Here is a 19,893-nt window from a genome sequence, read left to right on the forward strand (position 1 = left end):
AAAAAAAAAAAAAAAAAAAAGAACAGGACACTGACTTCACCATTAGGTTTGCACAGGATTGTTGTACAATTTGGGCTTGTCCTAAATCTGTTTTGTTCCTTCCAAAGAAACTCTGATGGCGGCTGGTGCTTTGCTTCAGATGCTGCTGCCCAGACCTGAAAGAAAATAGTTTGTTAATAACAATTGCCATTGGAGTTCAACATAGTTTTATAAATGTCAGAGGGTTACTGCAACACATCTTTCTAAACAGGTGAGGTTTTTAAAATGTAATGACCGTATAATATGTAATGTCAAGCTGTGTAACTGAACAGCTACTGTATGTGGTTTAGAGTAAAGCCCAAGAAAGAGAGGGGAACTCTCCAGTGTCGCCTAAACAAACCCTCTCTTTGTTTTTTCTTTAAAGATTATGTTTGCTTAGTTTTAGGAACTTAGGTATTTTATTTTGATAGTTAAATCATAAAAGCACAAAGTATTATATGCCAAATTGAAGAAAGCTATGGAAATTTAATTATGGGTATTCATTTATATCCAGAGATGGACGAAGTGGCACAATTAACCAACAACAACCAAAAAAATCACATTTAACAGAGAGATCAAGGGATGAAGAAACCACTGGTGCTAAGCCACGGTCTGACAGGGTAAATGAGTTTTTCCTGAACAAATCTAGTTCATAGTATTTATATCTTATACTCACTGTTACTGTGGAATTGGCCTGCATTATGATATTGGGAAGGAATTGGTACAGAGAGACTGTTTGTCCATCCACATTTTGTTGGAGAATATGATTTCCGATTTCCAGTTCTTTGTCAAGGGAAGAGTTAATGAGCTTCACGCATAAACCTTTGACATTCACTTCAGCTATTTTAATGTCTCCAAGAGCACTAGAAAATAAAACTCAAAGATTATAAGGTGCCTTCAGCTGAGCATGTCTTTAGCTCACTTTAAGGACTGGATAATAAATATGCTTTGGAAGTTGCTCTTAAGCTGTATATTCTGTTGGACAAATTCCATGTAGAAATAGTGTATTTTGTGCCTTAAGCAAATGGCTTGATTTCTTAGTTCTGTTTGGTTATCTGTGCAACAAAATGATCTTTCACATAAAATAAACTTTAAAAATGCTTTAGGTATCAAGATAAAAATGCCATTGGGAGGTACTATTATTATTATTTAAATTTCCTACTGTTCTTCACAAGAAATACTGAGACGTGAAACTCTCAAGTAGATCAAGAGGAAAGTTAAACTATTTAGTTTATTTCTGATAAGGTTACTATGAACATGAATTGCAACTATATGCTTAAAAGAATTCTGCAAACTTAAAACATACACATATAAGATGGTATTTTTTCCCCTTCTAACATTTCGGGGGCTTAGTATGTATCAAGGACCAGGTTAAACATTTATATATCAGCATTTTTCAGAGTGTGGGTCACAACCTATAAGTATTGGGTTGGCCAAAAAGTGCCTTCTGTTTTTAAGTAAAAATAAAAGACACATTTTTCATTTTCACCAAGAACTTTATTGAACAACGTATTCACCCTTTTGTTCCACTACCTTCTGCCATTTTTCAGGCAACTTCATAATTCCATCTTCCCAAAACTTTTTATCTTTTTGAGCAAAGAACTTGTCCAGGTGCCTTTTACAGTCTTCCGGGAATTGAAAATTTTCAGTAAGAGAATTTTGTAAAGACCCAAATAAATGGAAATCCGAAGGTGCAATGTTTGGTGAATACGGCAGATGAATCAGAACTTCCCAGCCAAGCTGTAACAGTTTTTGCCTGGTCGTCAAAGAAACATGTGGTCTTGCCTTATCCTGATGGAAGCTTATGTGTTTTCTGTTGACTAATTCTGGACGCTTTTCGTTGAGTGCTGCTTTCAGTTGGTCTAACTGGGAGCAGTACTTGTTAGAATTAATCGTTTGGTTTTCTGGAAGGAGCTCATAATAAAGGACTCCCCTCCAATCCCACCATATACACAACATCACCTTCTTTGGATGAAGACCCACCTTTGGTGTGGTTGGTGGTGGTTCATTTCGCTTGCCCCACGATTACTTCCATTCCACATTATTGTACAGTATCCACTTTTCATTGCCCATCACAATTTGTTTAAAAAGCGGAACATTTTCATTACATTTCAGTAGAGAATCGTATGTGGAAATACAGTCAAGAAGGTTTTTTTTGCTTAACTTATGTGGAACCCAAACATCAAAGTGATTGACATAACTAAGCTGGTGCAAATGATTTTCAATGTTTGATTTGGATATTTTGAGTATGTCGGCTATCTCCCGCATGGTATAACGTTGATTGCTGTCAGTTAATGTCTCGATTTGATCAGTATCAACTTCAGCTGGTCTACCTGACCATGGAGCATTGTCCAGCGAGAAATCTCCACCACAAAGTTTTGCAAACCACTTTTGACACATTCAATCAGTCACAGCAACTTCTCCATACATTGCACAAATCTTTGTTTGCATGTGGGTTGCATTTTTACTTTTCTTGAAATAATAAAGCATAATATGCCAAAAATGTTGCTTTTTTTCTTCCATCTTCAATATTAAAATGGCCACACAAAAATTCACCAATTTTGATGTCTTTTTTTAAATGCATGCTTATATGACAGCTGTCACATACAATCTAACAAAATTGTTTTGAATGAAGTTAAAGACAACTAAGTGCTACTAGAGTCATCTTACAGAGAAAAAACGAATGAAACTTTTGGCCAACCCAATAAGCCATGAAATCCCTTTGGTGGGTTAGGGACATAATTTTAAAAATGAAATATACACCTACCAATAATAGGAACCAATACTTATGATGTGCCAGGCACTCTTAACATATTATCAATAAATCTATGATTTCATATCTATAATTCCAAAATGCAAACATATCTGAAAAACCAAAAGATTCCTAAAAAAACACACTTGAAGCAAAATCTGACCTGAATTCCTTTGGTGGCAAAACCTGAGCTGAAACTGAGGAGAGGCTAGTTACTGTCTTCATTCATGATTTGTGTAACTATTCATAAATTTGGCTGTGGAAAGATTACTGTTTGATTTTGGATACTTCTCCAAGCCCTATTGGGGTGTTATGTAATATGTGTTCTAGTCACCGTATTACTTTCTTAAAATCCTCCAAATTCTGAATTTGGAAACATGTAAGTCTCCAAATGTTTTGGTAAAGGCATTGTGGACTGGTAGTTACTTATTTAATTCTCACAAAAGGCTACGTATTTCTTATTGAAGTTCACCATAAAAAATTTGAAAAAAACTATATTATCTCATTTAATTCTCACAAAAACCCAGTGAGACAGGTACTATTTTTAGTCCAACTTTATAGAAAAGGAAACTGAGGTTTAGAGAGATTAACTGCCATGTCCCAGTTCTCTCAATAAATGTCAGTTCTTGTTCTTCTTTTTCAACTAGTAAAATCTCAAAGAAGTTTGATCCAACCATTCAAATTGTTTAAATTTTGTATACACCCTGGTGGTTGAGCACTGCTAGAAGATACACACACACACACACACACACACACACACACACACACACAGAGTATAGACTGCTGCCACCAAGTGAATTAGTGGTCTCCAGCCAGATGTGGGCCCTTAGTGATTGGCAGCAAACTGTGTTCTTCATGAGCTGAGCCAGCACCTTCTGTCATTCCGTCAACAACATTCAAATCCCTGCCTCACATCTCCAGTTTTATTGTCAGAAAATGATCTCACCCACAAATAGAGCCATCAGAAAGAAGTGTGTTTTCCTGCTTTCCACGTAGAAGCAGCTTCACCCATGCCCACACTGACACTTCGTTCTAGCCACCTCGTTTCAGTGCAAGAGGAACCCTTCTCCCGTCGAAAGTGAAACTCTGCTTACCACCCCCTGCTGCTGCTTTGGAGTTTCAGTCCCATTCTCCTTTCACACCAACCTCTCCCTCCAGACTGCCTCTTTCCCCCAAATATGTACATATCTTCCAAGTGCTATAACCTTAAAAAAGAAAAACACAATCCTCCTCTGGCTTCCACTTCCTACTGCCATCACAACCGAGCTTTTGGAAAGACTACGGCATGAGTTCTTCATCTCTTATTCACTCCCTCAACCCACGACCATATATTTCTGCCTTCGACCAAGATGATTAAGGCCCTCTTAAATTGGTCATCAATTAGTAAGTTGAGTGGTAACTTTTCAGTCTTTGTCTTTTTTTAAACAGAGGTATAACTGACATATAACATTATATTAGTTTGGGGTGTACAACATAATGATACAGTATTTGTATATAAGGCAAAATGATCATCACAATAAATCTAGTTAACAACACTGATCACCATATATAGTTACAATTATTTTTTCTTGTGAGGAAAACTGTTAAGATCTACTCTCCTAGCAACGTTCAATACAATACAGTATTAGTAACTGTGTATTAGTATTAGTAACCATTCTGTACATTACATCCCAATGACTTATTTATTTTATAAATGGAAATCTGTACTTTTTGACCCCCTTCTCCCATTTTGCCCACTCCCCACCTCTTGCTTCTGGCAACCAATCTGTTCTCTGTATCGATGAGTTTTTTTTTTTTTTTTTAGATTTCATTGATAAGTGAGATCATATGGTATTTGTCTTTCTCTGACTTACTTTACTTAGCACAATGCCTTCGAGGTCCATCCATGTTGTTGCAAATGGCAAGATTTAATTCTTTTTTTATGGCTGAATAATATTGCATTTTATATTTATACCACATTTTATTTACCAATCATCCATTGATGGACACTTAGGTCGTTTCCATATCTTGGCTATTGTAAATAATGCTGCAATGAATATGGTGGTGCATATATCTTTTTGAATTAGAGGTTTTGCTTTCTTCAGATAAATACACAAAAGTGGAATTGCTGGATTATATGATAGCTCTGTTTTTAATTTTTTGAGGGACTTCCATACTGTTTTCCATAGTGATTCAAGTTACATTCCCACCACTCAGTCTTTGTCTTAATGTCTCTGTGATACCTGCCTCTGCCAGATAGGTCCTTCTCTCCTTGTTTCCCCAAGTCCACTGTTTTTCTTCTGCCAGTCGGGTTGTTCCTTTATAGTCTCTTTTTCAGATTTCTCTTCCTTCATCCATTTCTCAGACGTGAATCCCTGGGATTCTGCCCTTAACCCTCTTTCATTCCCATCACACTCTATATATATGATATCACCCACAAACAGGGCTTTCAGCAACCATTAATACACTGATGACTGCTAAATCTAAATCCTTTTCCTGCTGAGCTCCAGACCCATAGAAACAACTGACCCCGTAGAAAGAAAGACCCCAGAGATACCTCTAAATCAACATGCCCCAAAATGAATACATCATTTTAGAAAAGCAGAAAACCTATTCCAGGAAATTTCATCATCATTTATCCTGTTGGCCACGCCTGAAACTTCTATTACTTTCCTGCTCTTTTATCCTTCTTGCCTTATCTGTGATGATGTTCTATTAATATTACTCTTTAGTAGCTTCTGTATATAGTGCCTTCTCTCCATCCCTATTTGCTGTCTTCATTAGGCTCTTATCACCTCTGTGTCACAGTGTAACAGTGTCTTAACTGGTTTCTCCAGTCTTGCTCCCTCCTAACCAATCAACATTTTGCTTCCAGAGCAATCTTTGTACAAGGATAAATCCTTCAAAGTCTGACCATTTCTTTCTAGAGAAAACACCAATGTCACAGCATGGAAACCAGGCCCTACGTAATCTATCAGCCTCTTTAATTTCTTTTTTTCCCTACTTCCTATCTTTGCTTAAATTGCAAAACCACAAGAATTTCTCACAAGACTTGTGATAATTCATGTCATTGCATGCTTCACCCATTGCCTATGCATGCGCTATTCCTTCTTCTTGTTCCACAACACTTGAAATTTTCAGACTTCTTAATATCTTGGGTACAAAATATCTCATTGTTATTTTAACCTGATTTTCCCTGTTTATAGTGCAGTTGAGTAAGCTACTAATTGGCTACTCAGTTTTCTTTTGAAAATTGTCTTTCATATAAATTAGTCCATTTCTATAGGGTTGTTTTACATTTTTATGATGGATTTATAGTATAGTATTTAAATATATACAGAAATTTTTGAAAGAACTGTGTGGTAATAAGTGGGTATTATCCATGTTAAGTTATTATGTTGGTAATAACTTCCTATGACAGCAAGAGAAAACTAACATACACTTCTTATGAATTGTAGAATCACAGTGCTAAAAATATTGCTTGCAGTTTTGGTCTCGGTGCCCTCACCAGAGATTTATTCCAGAGTTTTCTGTTTTCTATTTTTCTGTTGATAAACCAGCTACCAATCTTTTTGTTGTTCCTTTGAAGGTAAGTGTCCTTTTTCTCTGGCTGACTAAGATTTTCCTTACTTCTGTTTTAGAAGTTTTTCTACATTGTACCTAAGGTTTTGTTTGTTTTTTTTTTACCCCTATGTTTTCTCTTGCTGGGAGTTGGTAGTGTTGTTTGTACCTGTGGCTTGATGTATTTCATTTCTGGGAAAATTCTCTGCCAGTATTTCCACCAATACTGTTCTACCTCAGTCCTTCTCTACTCTCCTTAGTGACTTCAATTACAAGCATTTAGATTTTTAAAAATCTTGCCCTAATTTTTCCTTACGCTTGTTTTTTCTAATCTCTTTGCTCTCTGTAATTCAGCCTGGATGTTTTCTTCTGAGAATGTTCCGGTTCAATAATTCTCTCTTCTGTTGCATCAAATATATTGTTAAACTCATCTACTTTTGAAATAGTAATTTCTGTTATTGGATTTTTTTTTCTAGAATTTCCTACTGATTCTTTTATTTTTAGTTTCCAGTTCTATGCTAAAAATTTTTCTTGTCATTTAATTCCTTGACTATTTTAGTCAAGGTTATTTAAAAATCCCTGTCAGATAACCATAATATCTGGATCACCTAGGCCTGTTTTTATTGTCCATTTTTAATCTTAGTTTTGGGTCAACTTTTATTGTTTGTATGCCTTGTTATTTTTGACTTAGTGCCTAGTATGATAGATTAAACATTGCAGAGGTAATTTAAAGCTATGTCTAATTTTTTCTTGATCCAGAGAGGATTTACTTTAACTTCTGGCAGCCATCTACACTGGGGGGAAACCACTTTAATCCAATCAGGGTGTGAAATAATTTGACACTAGGCTTTGGCCCCAATTAGGCTGGTTTATTTTGAAGATAGCCTTAATACTGTGTGTACCTTTGAAGTTACAACTGAAAGCCTGGGGTGTTTATCAGTGACCCTCCTTCTTGACAGGCCCTGAATCAAGCCAATTTTTATTCACCCAGTCCCGTGAGACTGCCAAAATCTCTGAATAACTTCTCAGCCTCTTAGCTGCTGCTTTCAAATTGACAACTGTTTTGAGGAGAAAAGTGGCTCCAAATGTCAAGTTATCACTTTGAGTTTCCTCTCCTAGAAGAGGACTTGTAAGAATATAAGATGTAAAATCTATGAAATATTTATGTATTTATTTATTTATTTGGTTGTGCTGGATCTTAGTTGTGGCAAGCGGGCTCCTTAGTTGTGGTTCATGGGCTCCTTAGTTGCAGCTCACTGGCTCCTTAGTTATGGCACATGGCTCCTTAGTTGTGGCATGAGAACTCTTAGTTGCAGCATGCATGTGGGATCTAGTTCCCTGCCAGGGATCGAACTGGGGTCCCCTGCATTGGGAGTGTGGAGTCTTAACCACTGTGCCACCAGGTAAGTCCCAATCTATGAAACCTTGATCTACACTACCAAACTGCCTTCAGTGGTCTCACTTTATACCCATACTACATTGTATGAGGTTGGCTGTTTTGTAGAGAGGTTCACTCTTGAATTCCTTTCTTTTACATTACTGTTATGGTTCTTACTAAATTGTAGATATAACATTTTTACTCTTATTTAATAGCCCTAGAATTTCTCTATGTCATCTTCATTCTAGTGTTACTGAATTCTCTGTGGGATGTTTTTATTTTTTGACAGAATTCCTTTTTGTTTTTGAGACTTGCTTTTTCTGCCTGGGAAGATGAGCAGTAGTTTTGAGTTTTTCTTTTAACCAGATAAGACTCTAGAATAGCTCAGTTATCTCTTTGTTATCATATATGTAATTGGATATGTACAGTTGCTTTTCAAAAACATTTCATTATTCAAGTGAAACATTTATTCATTCATGTTAAATTTTTTATTTTATGCATATAAGTAGAATAAATTAGCTTGTCTGAAAGAAAAAATACCATTGTTCATATCAGGGCTAGCCACTTCATTTGCCTTCCTTTTGATATAAGGCCAAAAGTTACAGGAAAATATCTCACAATAATACATGGAAATTCACTGAGCCAGGGCTGTTAATCTGCTATCACACAACCTTCTGTAGTCATCTTTTTTTTCTTCCCTGTAAGCCTTCCCATTTTTCCTTAGTAGGAAAATGACTTGAAACCTCTAAGTTGTGACTGGCTGAGAGTGTAGAGTGATGTACCAATCATTCTGTCAGTAGCCTTTGCATGGTCTTGATTTATAGAGATTGAAAAGACAAATGGCTATATCACTTCTTTAAAAATGACAATTTTTCATTATTTAAGCTCTGATTTCTCTAGTTGTTGGAGTCTACTTGATAGCTCCATGCTACTTTACCTATCTTACTTTAGATTTTTGCTACTCTAAAGTTTATTAAACTTATCTTTAGCATTTCAGTTCTTCCAATATGCATCTATCTAACATTATCTATGAAAATTGGCACCTGTGTTTATAGTTGCCATTAACACAAGGAAAGACAAAGACCACATGATCACACTTTTTAATCAGATTCAGAAAAAGCATTTGACAAAATTCAACATCTTTTCACTATAAAAACTCTCAAAAAATAGGTAAAGAAGGAACATACCTCAGCACAATAAAGGACATATATGAAAAGCCCACAGCTAACACAATCAATGAGGAAAAACTTCCTCTAAGATCCACAACAAGGCAAGGATGCCTATTCTCACCACTGCTATTCATCTTAGTACTGGAAGTCCTACCCAGAGCAATCAGGAAAGAAAAAGAAACAGAAGGTGCCAAATTAGAAGGGAATAAGTGAATTATCTCTGTTTGCAGATGACATGATCATACAGGTAAAAAACCCTAAGAACACCACAAAACAAATTCAGTAAATTGTAGGATGCGAAAATCAACATACAAAAATCAGTGGCATTTCTGTACACTAACAATGAACTAACCAAAAGGGAAATTAAGAAAACGATCCCATTTACATTAGCAACAAAAGAACAAAATACTTAGGCAATAACTTAACCAAAAAAATGAAAGATTTATACACTGAAAACTACAAAACACTGGTGAAGGAAATTTAAAAAGACACAAATAAATGGAAAGACATTCCATGTTCATGGATTGGAAGAAGTAATGTCAAAATGTTCATACCAGTCAAAGTGATTTAGAGATTCAGTGCAATCCCCATCAAAATCCCAATGGCATTTTTAAACAGAAGCTGTAAAAAAAAAAAAATCCTAAAATTTATGTGAAACTACAAAAGACCCCAAATAGCCAAAGCATTCCTGAGCAAGAACAAAGCTGGAAGTATGACACTTCCTGACTTCAAATTATATTATAAAGCTAAAGTAACTAAAACAGTGTGGTACCAGCATTAAAAAAGACATATAGACCAATGGAACAGAATAGAGAACCCAGAAACAAACCCACACATTTATGGTCTACTGCTCTTCAACAGGAGTGCCAAGATGGGGAAAGGATAGTCTCTTTAATAAATGCTGGAAAAGTGGATATCCACATGCAAAAAATGAAATTGGACCTCTATCACACACCATACACAAAAATCAACTCAAAGCGGGTTAAAGACTTATTAAAGGTAAGACTCAAAACCATAGAACTCCTGTAAGAAAATATGGGGGAAAACCTTCTTGACATTCATCTTGACAATAATTTCTTAGCTAACACACCAAAAGCACAGGTGAGAAAAGCAAATATAGAAAAATGGGATTACCTCAATTTAAAAAGCTCCTGCACAGCAAAGGAAACAATCAACAAAATGAAAAGGCAACCTAAAAAATGGGAAAAAAATATTTGCAAATCATATATTCGATAAGGGGTTAATATCTAAAATATATAAGGAACTCACACAACTCAATAGCAAAATATCAAATAATGCAAATAAAAAATGGGAAAGGACCTGAATAGACATTTTCCCAAAGAAGATATGTGAATGGCCAACAGGTACATAAAAAGGGGCTTAACATCACTAATCACAGGGATACGCAATCAAAACCACAATGAGATATCACCTCACACCTGTAAGAACAGCTGTTATCAAAGAGACAACAATAAGTATTGGCGAAGATATAGAGAAAAGGGAACCCTGTGCACTGTTGGTGGGAATGTAAATTGATGCAGTGCTATGGAAAACAGTGCGGAGGCTCTTCAAAAAATTAAAAATAGAACTACCATATGATCCAGCAATCCCACTTACAGGTATTTGAAGGAAATAAAATTACCATTTGTTGAGTTATCTGCACCACCATGTTCATTGCAGCATTATTCACAATAGCCAAGATACAGAAACAAAGTGTCCATTGACAGGTGAATGGATAAAGTGAATGTGGTATTTATTTTATAAATACAGTTGATTATTGAACAGTGCAGGGGTTAGGGGTGCTGACCACCCACACAGTGGAAAATCAGCATATAACTTTATAGTTAGCCCTCCATATCCATGATTCCACATCCACAGATTCAGCCAAACACAGATCATGTAGTACTAGAGTATTAATTGAAAAAAATCCACCTATAAGTGAACCCATGCAGTTCATAACTGTGTTGTTCAAGAGTCAGCTGTATATATATATATATATATATATATATATATATATATATATACACACACACACACACACACACACACTCACACACACACATATATATATATATAAAAAATGGAGTATTATTCAGCCATAAAATGAAGGACGACCTGCCATTTGTGACAACATGGATGGATGTTGAGCACATTATGCTAAGTGAAATAAATCAGACAGAGAAAGACAAATACTGTATGGTCTCACTTATATGTGGAATTTTAAAAAGCTGAATTCATATAAACAGAAATTAGAACAGTGTTTGTCAGGGGATAGAAGGTAGGGGAAATGGGGGAAATATTGGTCAAAGGATAAAAACTTCCAGTTATAAGATGAATAAGTTCTGGGAATCTTATGAACAGCATGGTGACTATAGTTAAAAATATGGTATTATATACTTGAAAATTGTTAAGACAGTAGACAGTGGATCTTAAATGTTCTCACCAGAAAAAAAAAATAAGGTAATTATGTGAAGGATGTGTTAACTAATTTTATTATGGTAATCATTTCACAATACATATGAGTATCAAATCATCATTATGTAAGTTACACAATGTTATTTATCAATTATATCTCAATAAAAACCCCCAAAAGATAAAAAAAGTTGTATGCCTTAAATATATGCAATTATGTCAATGATATCTCAATAAAACTGTCTAAAAAAAGTGAAAGAAGAAATGGTTATAAGCAGATCCATACTACAAAAAACGTTAAAGGAAGCATAATTTAAATGGATGGAAATATAATTTATAGATCAAAAAATAAAACAAATAAACAAAAAGAACTAAAAAGCAAAGAAAAGCAGTGAAAATACATAAGGGTAAATATATAATATTTTTCTTATTTAAATTTCTTTTAAAAATTGATTATTTAAGCCAAAATAACTATGGAGTATGGGATTTACACCATATGTAGAAGTAAAATACGTGACAGCAGAAGCACAATGGCTGGGAAAAGAGAAATGAAATTATAGTATTCTAAGGCTCTTATACTATTTGTGAAGTGGTAAAATATAACATGAGGGTAGTCTGTAATAGGCTCAAGATGTATCCTATAAACCTGGAAGGAACCCCTAAAATAAAAGAGTTATAGCTAATCAGCCAACAATGAATGGAGATAAAATGGAATATAAATAATGATTAATTTCAAAGAAGACAGAAAAAGAAGAAAAAGAGAACAGAACAGTTGGGACAAATAGAAAATGAATAACAAGATAATAGAATTAATCAACCATATTAAAAATTACTTTAAATCTAAATTGTTTAAATGCCCAAATTAAAAGACAGAGATTGTCAGAAGATGAAAGAGCAAGCCTACTGCATGCTACCTGTCGATACAAAACATAATATTAAATATAAAGACACAAATAGGCTAAAAGTAAAAGGATTAAAAAAAGATATACCATGCTAACACCAGTAAAAGAAAGCTGGAATGCCTATGTTGATATTAGACATAGTAGATTTCTGAGCAAAGAATAATGCCATGGATAAAGAAGTTTATTTCATAATGATATAGACATCAATTCTATATTGGAAGAAGATATAACAATCCTAAATGTTTATACACCTAAAACCAGGGCTTCAAAATACATGAAACTAAAACTGATAGAACTGCAAGAAGAAATCAGTGAATCCACAATTATAGTTGGAAATTTTAACACCCCTTTTTCAATAATTGATGGACATAAAATCAACAAAAAAGACAATAGACTTAACACCATCAATCAGTTTGACCTGATCAATATTTACAAAACACTCCACTCAACAATAAATATATTTACCAAAACATTTACCAGGACTGACAATACCTGCTATAAAGCAAGTCTCAATACATTTAAAAGGACTCAAGTCATATAAATTATGTTCTTTGACCACTATGAAACTGAATTAGAAATCAGTAACAAAAGATATCTGGAAAATCATCAGAACTGGAAAAATCTGTAAAATATTTGGGAGCTAAATAATAGACTTCTTATTACTCAAGGACCAAAGAAGAAATAAAAATGGAAACTAGAAACTATATTGATGCCACAGCTAAGTGCTGAATCTTGGGCAGACTGTCCCTGGGAGAGGACTCAATCTAGCTATGCAGAGATAGCAAGGAGAGCCTGGAGTGTGTTCTGGGTGGAGCAGCGGTGGCCACTGTCAGCACACTCAGGAGTACACAGCAGCTCTCCCAGTGAGCTTAGCACTAGATCTGGGTCCTGGAAGAAGACTGCCACAGAGGCAGCCCAGATCTCAGGCAGCAGCTGAACCACCTCGATTCCTGCAGCCACAATACCTCAACCCCCAGCCCCAGCCTACTTCACATCACAGCTTTGCACTAGATTTAGGACAAACACAACAAAGAAAGGTAAGTGACCTTGGTGCTGCTTCTGATCAGAACCGTGGACACCTACACAAGCGGTGCATAGGTCCTCTGTGACTGCACAGACCTCATTGCTTCAGCAATCACCTCCTTTGGGGCAGGGTGTGCACTCAAGGGCAACAGAGTCTGATTGAACCTGATCCTCAGGGCTTCTGCTCCAACAACTGGAAAGTAGACCCTGCTCCTGACAGGGCAGCAACAGCCATGGAGCAGAGAGTAAGTCCAGCCTCACAACCTACACAGGCTCTACACACTACAACAGCAACCACACCCCTATCAAGGGGATAATGGCCAGCACACCTTTAGGAAAGATGTGGCAAATGTCCATATCAAAAGCAGTCCTCACACCAAAAATGCTGGACACACAAAGTCTACACAGGGATGTTCCCACATAAAAACACCTCTTCAAGTGATGTTCAACACCACAGCGATCAGACAAGAAAAACTGAAAGGGAAGAAGGTAAAACTGTCAGTATTGCAGAGGACATTATACTCTATATGGAGTCTCCACACAAAAACTATTAGAACTAATAAATGAATTCAGCAAGGTAGCAGGATACAAGATTAATAAACAGAAATTTCTTGCATTTTTATACACTAATAATAAAGTAACAGAGAAATTTAAAAATCTTATCTCAAATCTCATCAAAAAGAATAAAATACTTAGGAATAAACTTAACCAAGGAGGTAAAAGACCTATATGCTGAAAACTATAACACAGTGACAAAGGAAAGTGCAGATGATTCAAAGAAATGGAAAGATATATCATGTTTTTGGATTGGAAGAATTAATATTGTTAAAATGGCCATAGTACCCAAAGCTATTTACAGATTTAATGCAATCGCTATCAAAATACCGTGACATTTTTTTCAGAACCAGAGCAAATATCCTAAAATTTATATGGAATCACAAAAAACCCAGAATTGCCAAAGCAATACTGAGGAAAATGAACAAAAGCTGGAAGTGTAACTCTTCCACACTTTGGACTGTACTACAAACCTGCAGTAATCAAAACTGTGGTATTGGCACAAAAACAGACTTATGGATCAATGCAACAAGATAGAGAGCCCAGAAATAAACCCACACACCTATTATCAATTAATGTACGACAAAGGAAATAAGAATATACAATGGAGAAATGACCATCTCTTCAACAAGTGGTGTTGGGAAAGCTGGACAGCTAAAGCTGGATGTAAATCAATGAAATTAGAACATTTCCTCACACCATATGCAAAAGTAAAGTCAAAATTGTTTAAAGACCTAAATGTAAGACATGATACCATATAACTCCTAGAAGAGAACATAGGCAGAACATAATTTAACATAGGTTGTAGCAATATTTTCTTAGATCAGTCGCCCAAGGCAAAAGAAATAAAAGCAAAAGTAAACAAATGGGACATAACCAAACTTAAAAGCTTTTACACAGCAAAGGAAACCATCAACAAAATGAAAAGACAACCTATGGAATGGGGGAAAACAATTGCAAATGATGCAACCAACAGGGGGTTAATATCCAAAATGTATAAGCAGCTCATACAACTCAATAGTGAAGAAACAAAAAACTACATCCAAAAATGGGCGAAGACCTAAACAGACATTTTTCCAAAGAAGACACATGAAAAGATGCTCAACATTGCTAATTATTAGAGAAATGCAAATCAAAACCACAATGGGGAATCACCTCACACCTGTCAGAATGGCTATCATTAAAAAGTCTACAAATAATAAATGATAGAGAGGGTGTGGAGAAAATAAAACCCTCCTGCTGTTGGTGGGAATGTAAATTGGTGCAGCCACTATGGAAGACAGTACAGAGGTTCCTTCAAAACTAAAATTAGAGCTACCATATGATCCAGCAATCCCACTCCTGGGCATATATCTGGAAAATGTGGAAACTCAAATTTGAAAAGATACATGCACCCCAATGTTCATAGTAGTACTATTTACAATAGCCAAGGGATGGAAACAACCCAAGTGTCCATCAACAGAGGAGTGGATAATGAAGATGTGGTATATATATATATATACACACACACAATGGAATATTACTCAGGCAGAAAAATGAATGAAATATTGCCATTGGCAGCAACATGGATGGACCAAGAGAATTTTATACTTAGTGAAGTAAGTCAGAGAAAGACAAATAATATATCACATGTGGGATCTAAAAAATAATACAAATGAATCTATATATAAAACAGAAAGAGACTCACAGATATAGAAAACAAACTTATGGTTATCAAGGGGAGAGGGAGGGCAGGGGAGGGACAAATTAGGAGTATGGGATTAACAGATACAGACTACTACACCTAAAATACATAAGCAACAAAAATTAACTGTATAACACAAGGAATTCACTATCTTGTAATAATCTATAATGGAATATAATTAAAAATGAATCACTATGCTACACACCTGAAACTAACAAAATATTGTAAATCAACTCTACTTAAATTTTAAAAAAAAGTTAGTTTGAAGTGAATGAAAATGAAAATAAAACACATCAAAATTTGTGGGATTCCATTAAAAGCTGTAGTTAGGGGAAATTTTACAGTGCTAAATGCTTGTATTAGAAGAGAAAATGTTTTCAAATCAATGATCTCAACTTCCACCTTGAGAAACTAGAAAAAAAAAAAATGAAACCTGAAGTAGGCAGAAGAAAGGGAATACAGATCAGAATGGAAATCTATGAATAGAAAACCAAAGCAAAAAAATTAGAGAAAATCAATTAAATGAAACACTGATTCTTTGAAGCTCAACAAAATTGATAACTCTTGAGCAAGATTTATCAGGAAAAAGAGAGAAGACACATATGGCCATTATCAGCAATAAGAAATGTGACATCACTACAGATTCTATAGATACTAAAAGGATAATGGAATATTATGTATAATTTTACAACAATAAATCTGACAACTTAGATGAAATGGACAAATTCCTTGAAAGACACAAACTACTCAAGTTCACTCAAGAAGAAATAGGTAACCGGACTATCTTGACATCTATTTTTTTTTTTTTTTTTTTTTTTTTTTGCTGTACACGGGCCTCTCACTGTTGTGGCCTCTCCCATTGCAGAGCACAGGCTCCGGACGCTCAGGCTCCACGGTCATGGCTCACGGGCCCAGCCGCTCCGCGGCATGTGGGATCTTCCCGGACTGGGGCACGAACCCGTGTCCCCTGCATCGGCAGGCCGACTCTCAACCACTGCGCCACCAGGGAAGCCCCGACATCTATTTTAAAGAAGTAAAATCTGTAGGTAAAAACCTTCTCACAAAATAACTCCAGGCCCAGATGGCTTCACTGATGAATTCTATAAAATATTTAAGGAAAAAATAATATTACTTCTACACAAACTCTTCTAGAAAGTAAAGGAGGAGGGAATATATCCCAACTCATTTAATGAGTTGAGTATTACCCTGATACCAGGGCAGACAAAGACATTAACAGGTAAAGAAAACTACAGGCCAGTATTCTTCACAAACATAGATGCAAAAATTTTTAGCCAATTGAATTCAACAATATATGAAAAAGATAAACATTCTGACCAAGGGAGGTTTATTCTAAGAGTGCGGGGTTACTTTAACATTTAAGAAATAAAAAATCATATGATCATCTCAACAGATGTATAAAAGGCATTTGACAAAATCCAGCATTCATTCATATATTCATTGCCACAGATCAAATATTCTGAATCAGAATCCTGTCAATCCTTTGTTTGAAACTTTCCCATTGCTTCCCATTGCCCATAGTGAAGTCTACATAGTCTGGTATTCAATGCTCACTGTGATCTGTCTCCAACCCTGACGCCTACAACCCTGTTATACCTCTTCATGCACTGCTCAGTACAGCCATGCTTATACTCATATCTGATCTTAGCTTTTCTGCCTCCTTCATTTTGTTTATGCTGCTCCTTTGTTCAGCCCTGGCTGTGCATTAGAATTACCATGGCATTTAAAACAAAAACCAAAATACGATGCCCAATTCCACTAGAAATTTTGATTCAAAGAGTCTGATGTAGAGTCAGGACAATCCCCAGGTGATTCAATTTTGTGGGTAGAGTTGAAAACCAATGGTCTAGAATATTCTCAGAGACTCCAAATTTGCATATCCAAAATGCACTTATCTTTCCAAGATGTTTTCCATGATAACTCCTTCACAAAATCTTCCCAGACCATCTCTGCTGGGAAGAAAGCTATCCTCTGAATGCCTTATTACTTTACTTGCTTCTCTCTTGATCCTTACCTGAAGGTCTTCATGATCTGCTTGAGTAAAGTTTCTTAAAACCATATTCATAAGTTTTTTTTTGAAGTTTTGCTGAAAATAAATCATTTTTTTTTTTTTTTTTTTTTTGCGGTACGTGGGCCTCTCACTGCTGTGGCCTCTCCCGTTGCGGAGCACAGGCTCCGGATGCGCAGGCTCAGCAGCCATGGCCCACGGGCCCAGCAGCTCTGCGGCATGTGGGATCTTCCCGGACCGGGGCATGAACCCGTGTCCCCTGCATCGGCAGGCGGACTCTCAACCACTGCGCCACCAGGGAAGCCCAGTCATCATTTTTAACATGGTAAGTACTGTATGAATAATTTGATGAAGTGCTTTTAGATGGTTGAGAGAACACTTGGGTATTCACTACAATTAAGTGGCAAAAGTGGTTGATTTTAGGAAATCTGACATAAGGGGGAAAAGGTTTCCTTTATGTTTGACCCTTAACTTTGGCTAACAACTTCTTTTAGTCCTCAAACACCCTCTATCAACATATGCTTATCACTAATGGGCAGAAGACGTAAATATACATTTGTCCAAAGAAGACATATAGATGCCAAAAGGCACACGAAAAGATGCTCATCATCACTAATTATTAGAGAAATGCAAATCAAAACTGTGAGGTACCACCTTACACCGGTCAGAATGGCCATAACTAAAAAGTCTACAAATAATAAATGTTGGAGAGGGTGTGAAGAAAAGGGAACCCTCACACACTGTTGGTGGGAATGTAAATTGGTGCAGCCATTATGGAAAACAGTATGGAGATACCTCAAAAAAATAAAAACAGAGTTGCCATATGATCCAGCAATCCCACTCCTGGGCATATATCCAGACAAAACTATAATTCAAAGAGAAACATGCACCCCAATGTTCATAGCAGCACTATTTACAATAGCCAAGACATGGAAACAACCTAAATGTCCATTGACAGATGAATGGATATAGAAGATGTGGGGTATCTATCTATCTATCTATCTATACATCAGCCATAAAAAAAGAATGAAATAATGCCATATGCAGCAACATGGATGGACTGAGAGATGATCATACTAAGTGAAATAAGTCAGAAAGAGAAAGACAAATACCATATGGTATCACTTATATGTGGAATCTAAAGTATGACACAAATGAACATATCTATGAAACATAAACAAACTCACAGACATAGAGAACAGACTTTTGGTTGCCAAGGGGGAGGAGGGGTGGGGGAGGGAAGGATTGGGAGTTTGGGATTAGCAGATGCAAACTAGTATACATAGGATGGATAAACAACAAGGTTGTACTGTATAGCACAGGGAACTATATTCAGTATCCTGTGATAAATCATAATGGAAAGAATATGAAAAAGAATGTATATATATGTATAACTGCGTCACTCTGCCGTATACCTGAAATTAACATGACATTGCAAATCAACTATACTTCAATAAAAATTTTTTTAAATGTGTGTTTATTACTAAAAATTCACAATTTAATCTGTTGTTTGTGCAACAAGAAAAGCAGGGTTAAGTAAATGCATAGATGCGTCAGCTTGTATTTTAGTTCTAATATCAACTTTCTTCCTGATCAATTCTTTTTTTCTACAGATACTAATAACCATAAAAATGGATCAGTAAGTTGTAAGTCCATCTTTTTCCTTCTGTCTTGAACTCAAGACAGATAAAAAAGGCTTCTAAATCCATCTGATTGATTTGCCAATAATGAAAATTATCTTGAATAATTGAGTTAACTTTATTGGTAAGCCTTATGTAGTGCTGTTTTCTCTGGCATCTTTGAAGAATTAACTTTCCTTGTTTGGTTCCCTAGAAAGTTATATTGATTCCTTTTAACTGCCCAGAATATGAAACAGTTATATTTTAATGGATTGCTTAGGGTCTTAGAGGAGATCATGGATCTAACAACAGTTTAGAACTTTTATTTCCTACTAATTTATTACTCCTACCCCAATAGAAGATATTAAATAATTCAAATAGAGTATTTACCTGGATCTAGATTGGCCCACTTCTTCAAGAATCATAGAAAAGTGCTTCCACGTTTTCTTGGTGTGGAATGAGTGCACGACAAGTTTCTCTGAATCACCAAACAAAGATAGGAAATAATCCTCCCCTTCCCCAACCACAGGTGGCTGAGAAGCAAGCACCGGCATAGTGTGTTTCTTTGGAAGTTTGAAGTTGTTGAGTCCTTTCGAAGAAACCAAAGAAGGAAACAATACAGAGAGAAGTAAATAAAAGATTAAAAGAAACCAAAGCTACTATCTTTATTCTTTGCTTCTACAAAATGATATTCTTTATACATTTTACTGTCACAGTCAAACTAAGTGAGGATAGTTCGAAGCTTTAAACCAGTCTATAAAATCACCAGTAAGTGATTATTTTTAGTGACACTCAATTCCTAGAGATTATTGCAG

At 35.8% G+C, this 19,893-nt stretch overlaps 1 protein-coding gene across 1 annotated transcript in view; it reads right to left on the bottom strand.

The window, feature by feature from the left end:
• LMNTD1 (lamin tail domain containing 1) overlaps nt 1–19,893 on the bottom strand; it is a 51,184-nt gene that overhangs the window by 21,382 nt on the left and 9,909 nt on the right. The window contains exons 3-5 of the mRNA XM_024733509.1: nt 19,469–19,667; nt 695–881; nt 36–155 (exon numbers count right to left, since the gene is read on the bottom strand). Of these exons, the coding sequence (XP_024589277.1) occupies nt 36–155; nt 695–881; nt 19,469–19,667 (506 nt within the window). The remainder of the gene's footprint in view (nt 1–35; nt 156–694; nt 882–19,468; nt 19,668–19,893) is intronic.

The sequence above is a fragment of the Neophocaena asiaeorientalis genome, unplaced genomic scaffold (genome assembly GCF_003031525.2).
Source record: "Neophocaena asiaeorientalis asiaeorientalis breed wild unplaced genomic scaffold, Neophocaena_asiaeorientalis_V1.1 scaffold150, whole genome shotgun sequence".
In the NCBI taxonomy this organism is placed as follows: domain Eukaryota; kingdom Metazoa; phylum Chordata; class Mammalia; order Artiodactyla; family Phocoenidae; genus Neophocaena; species Neophocaena asiaeorientalis.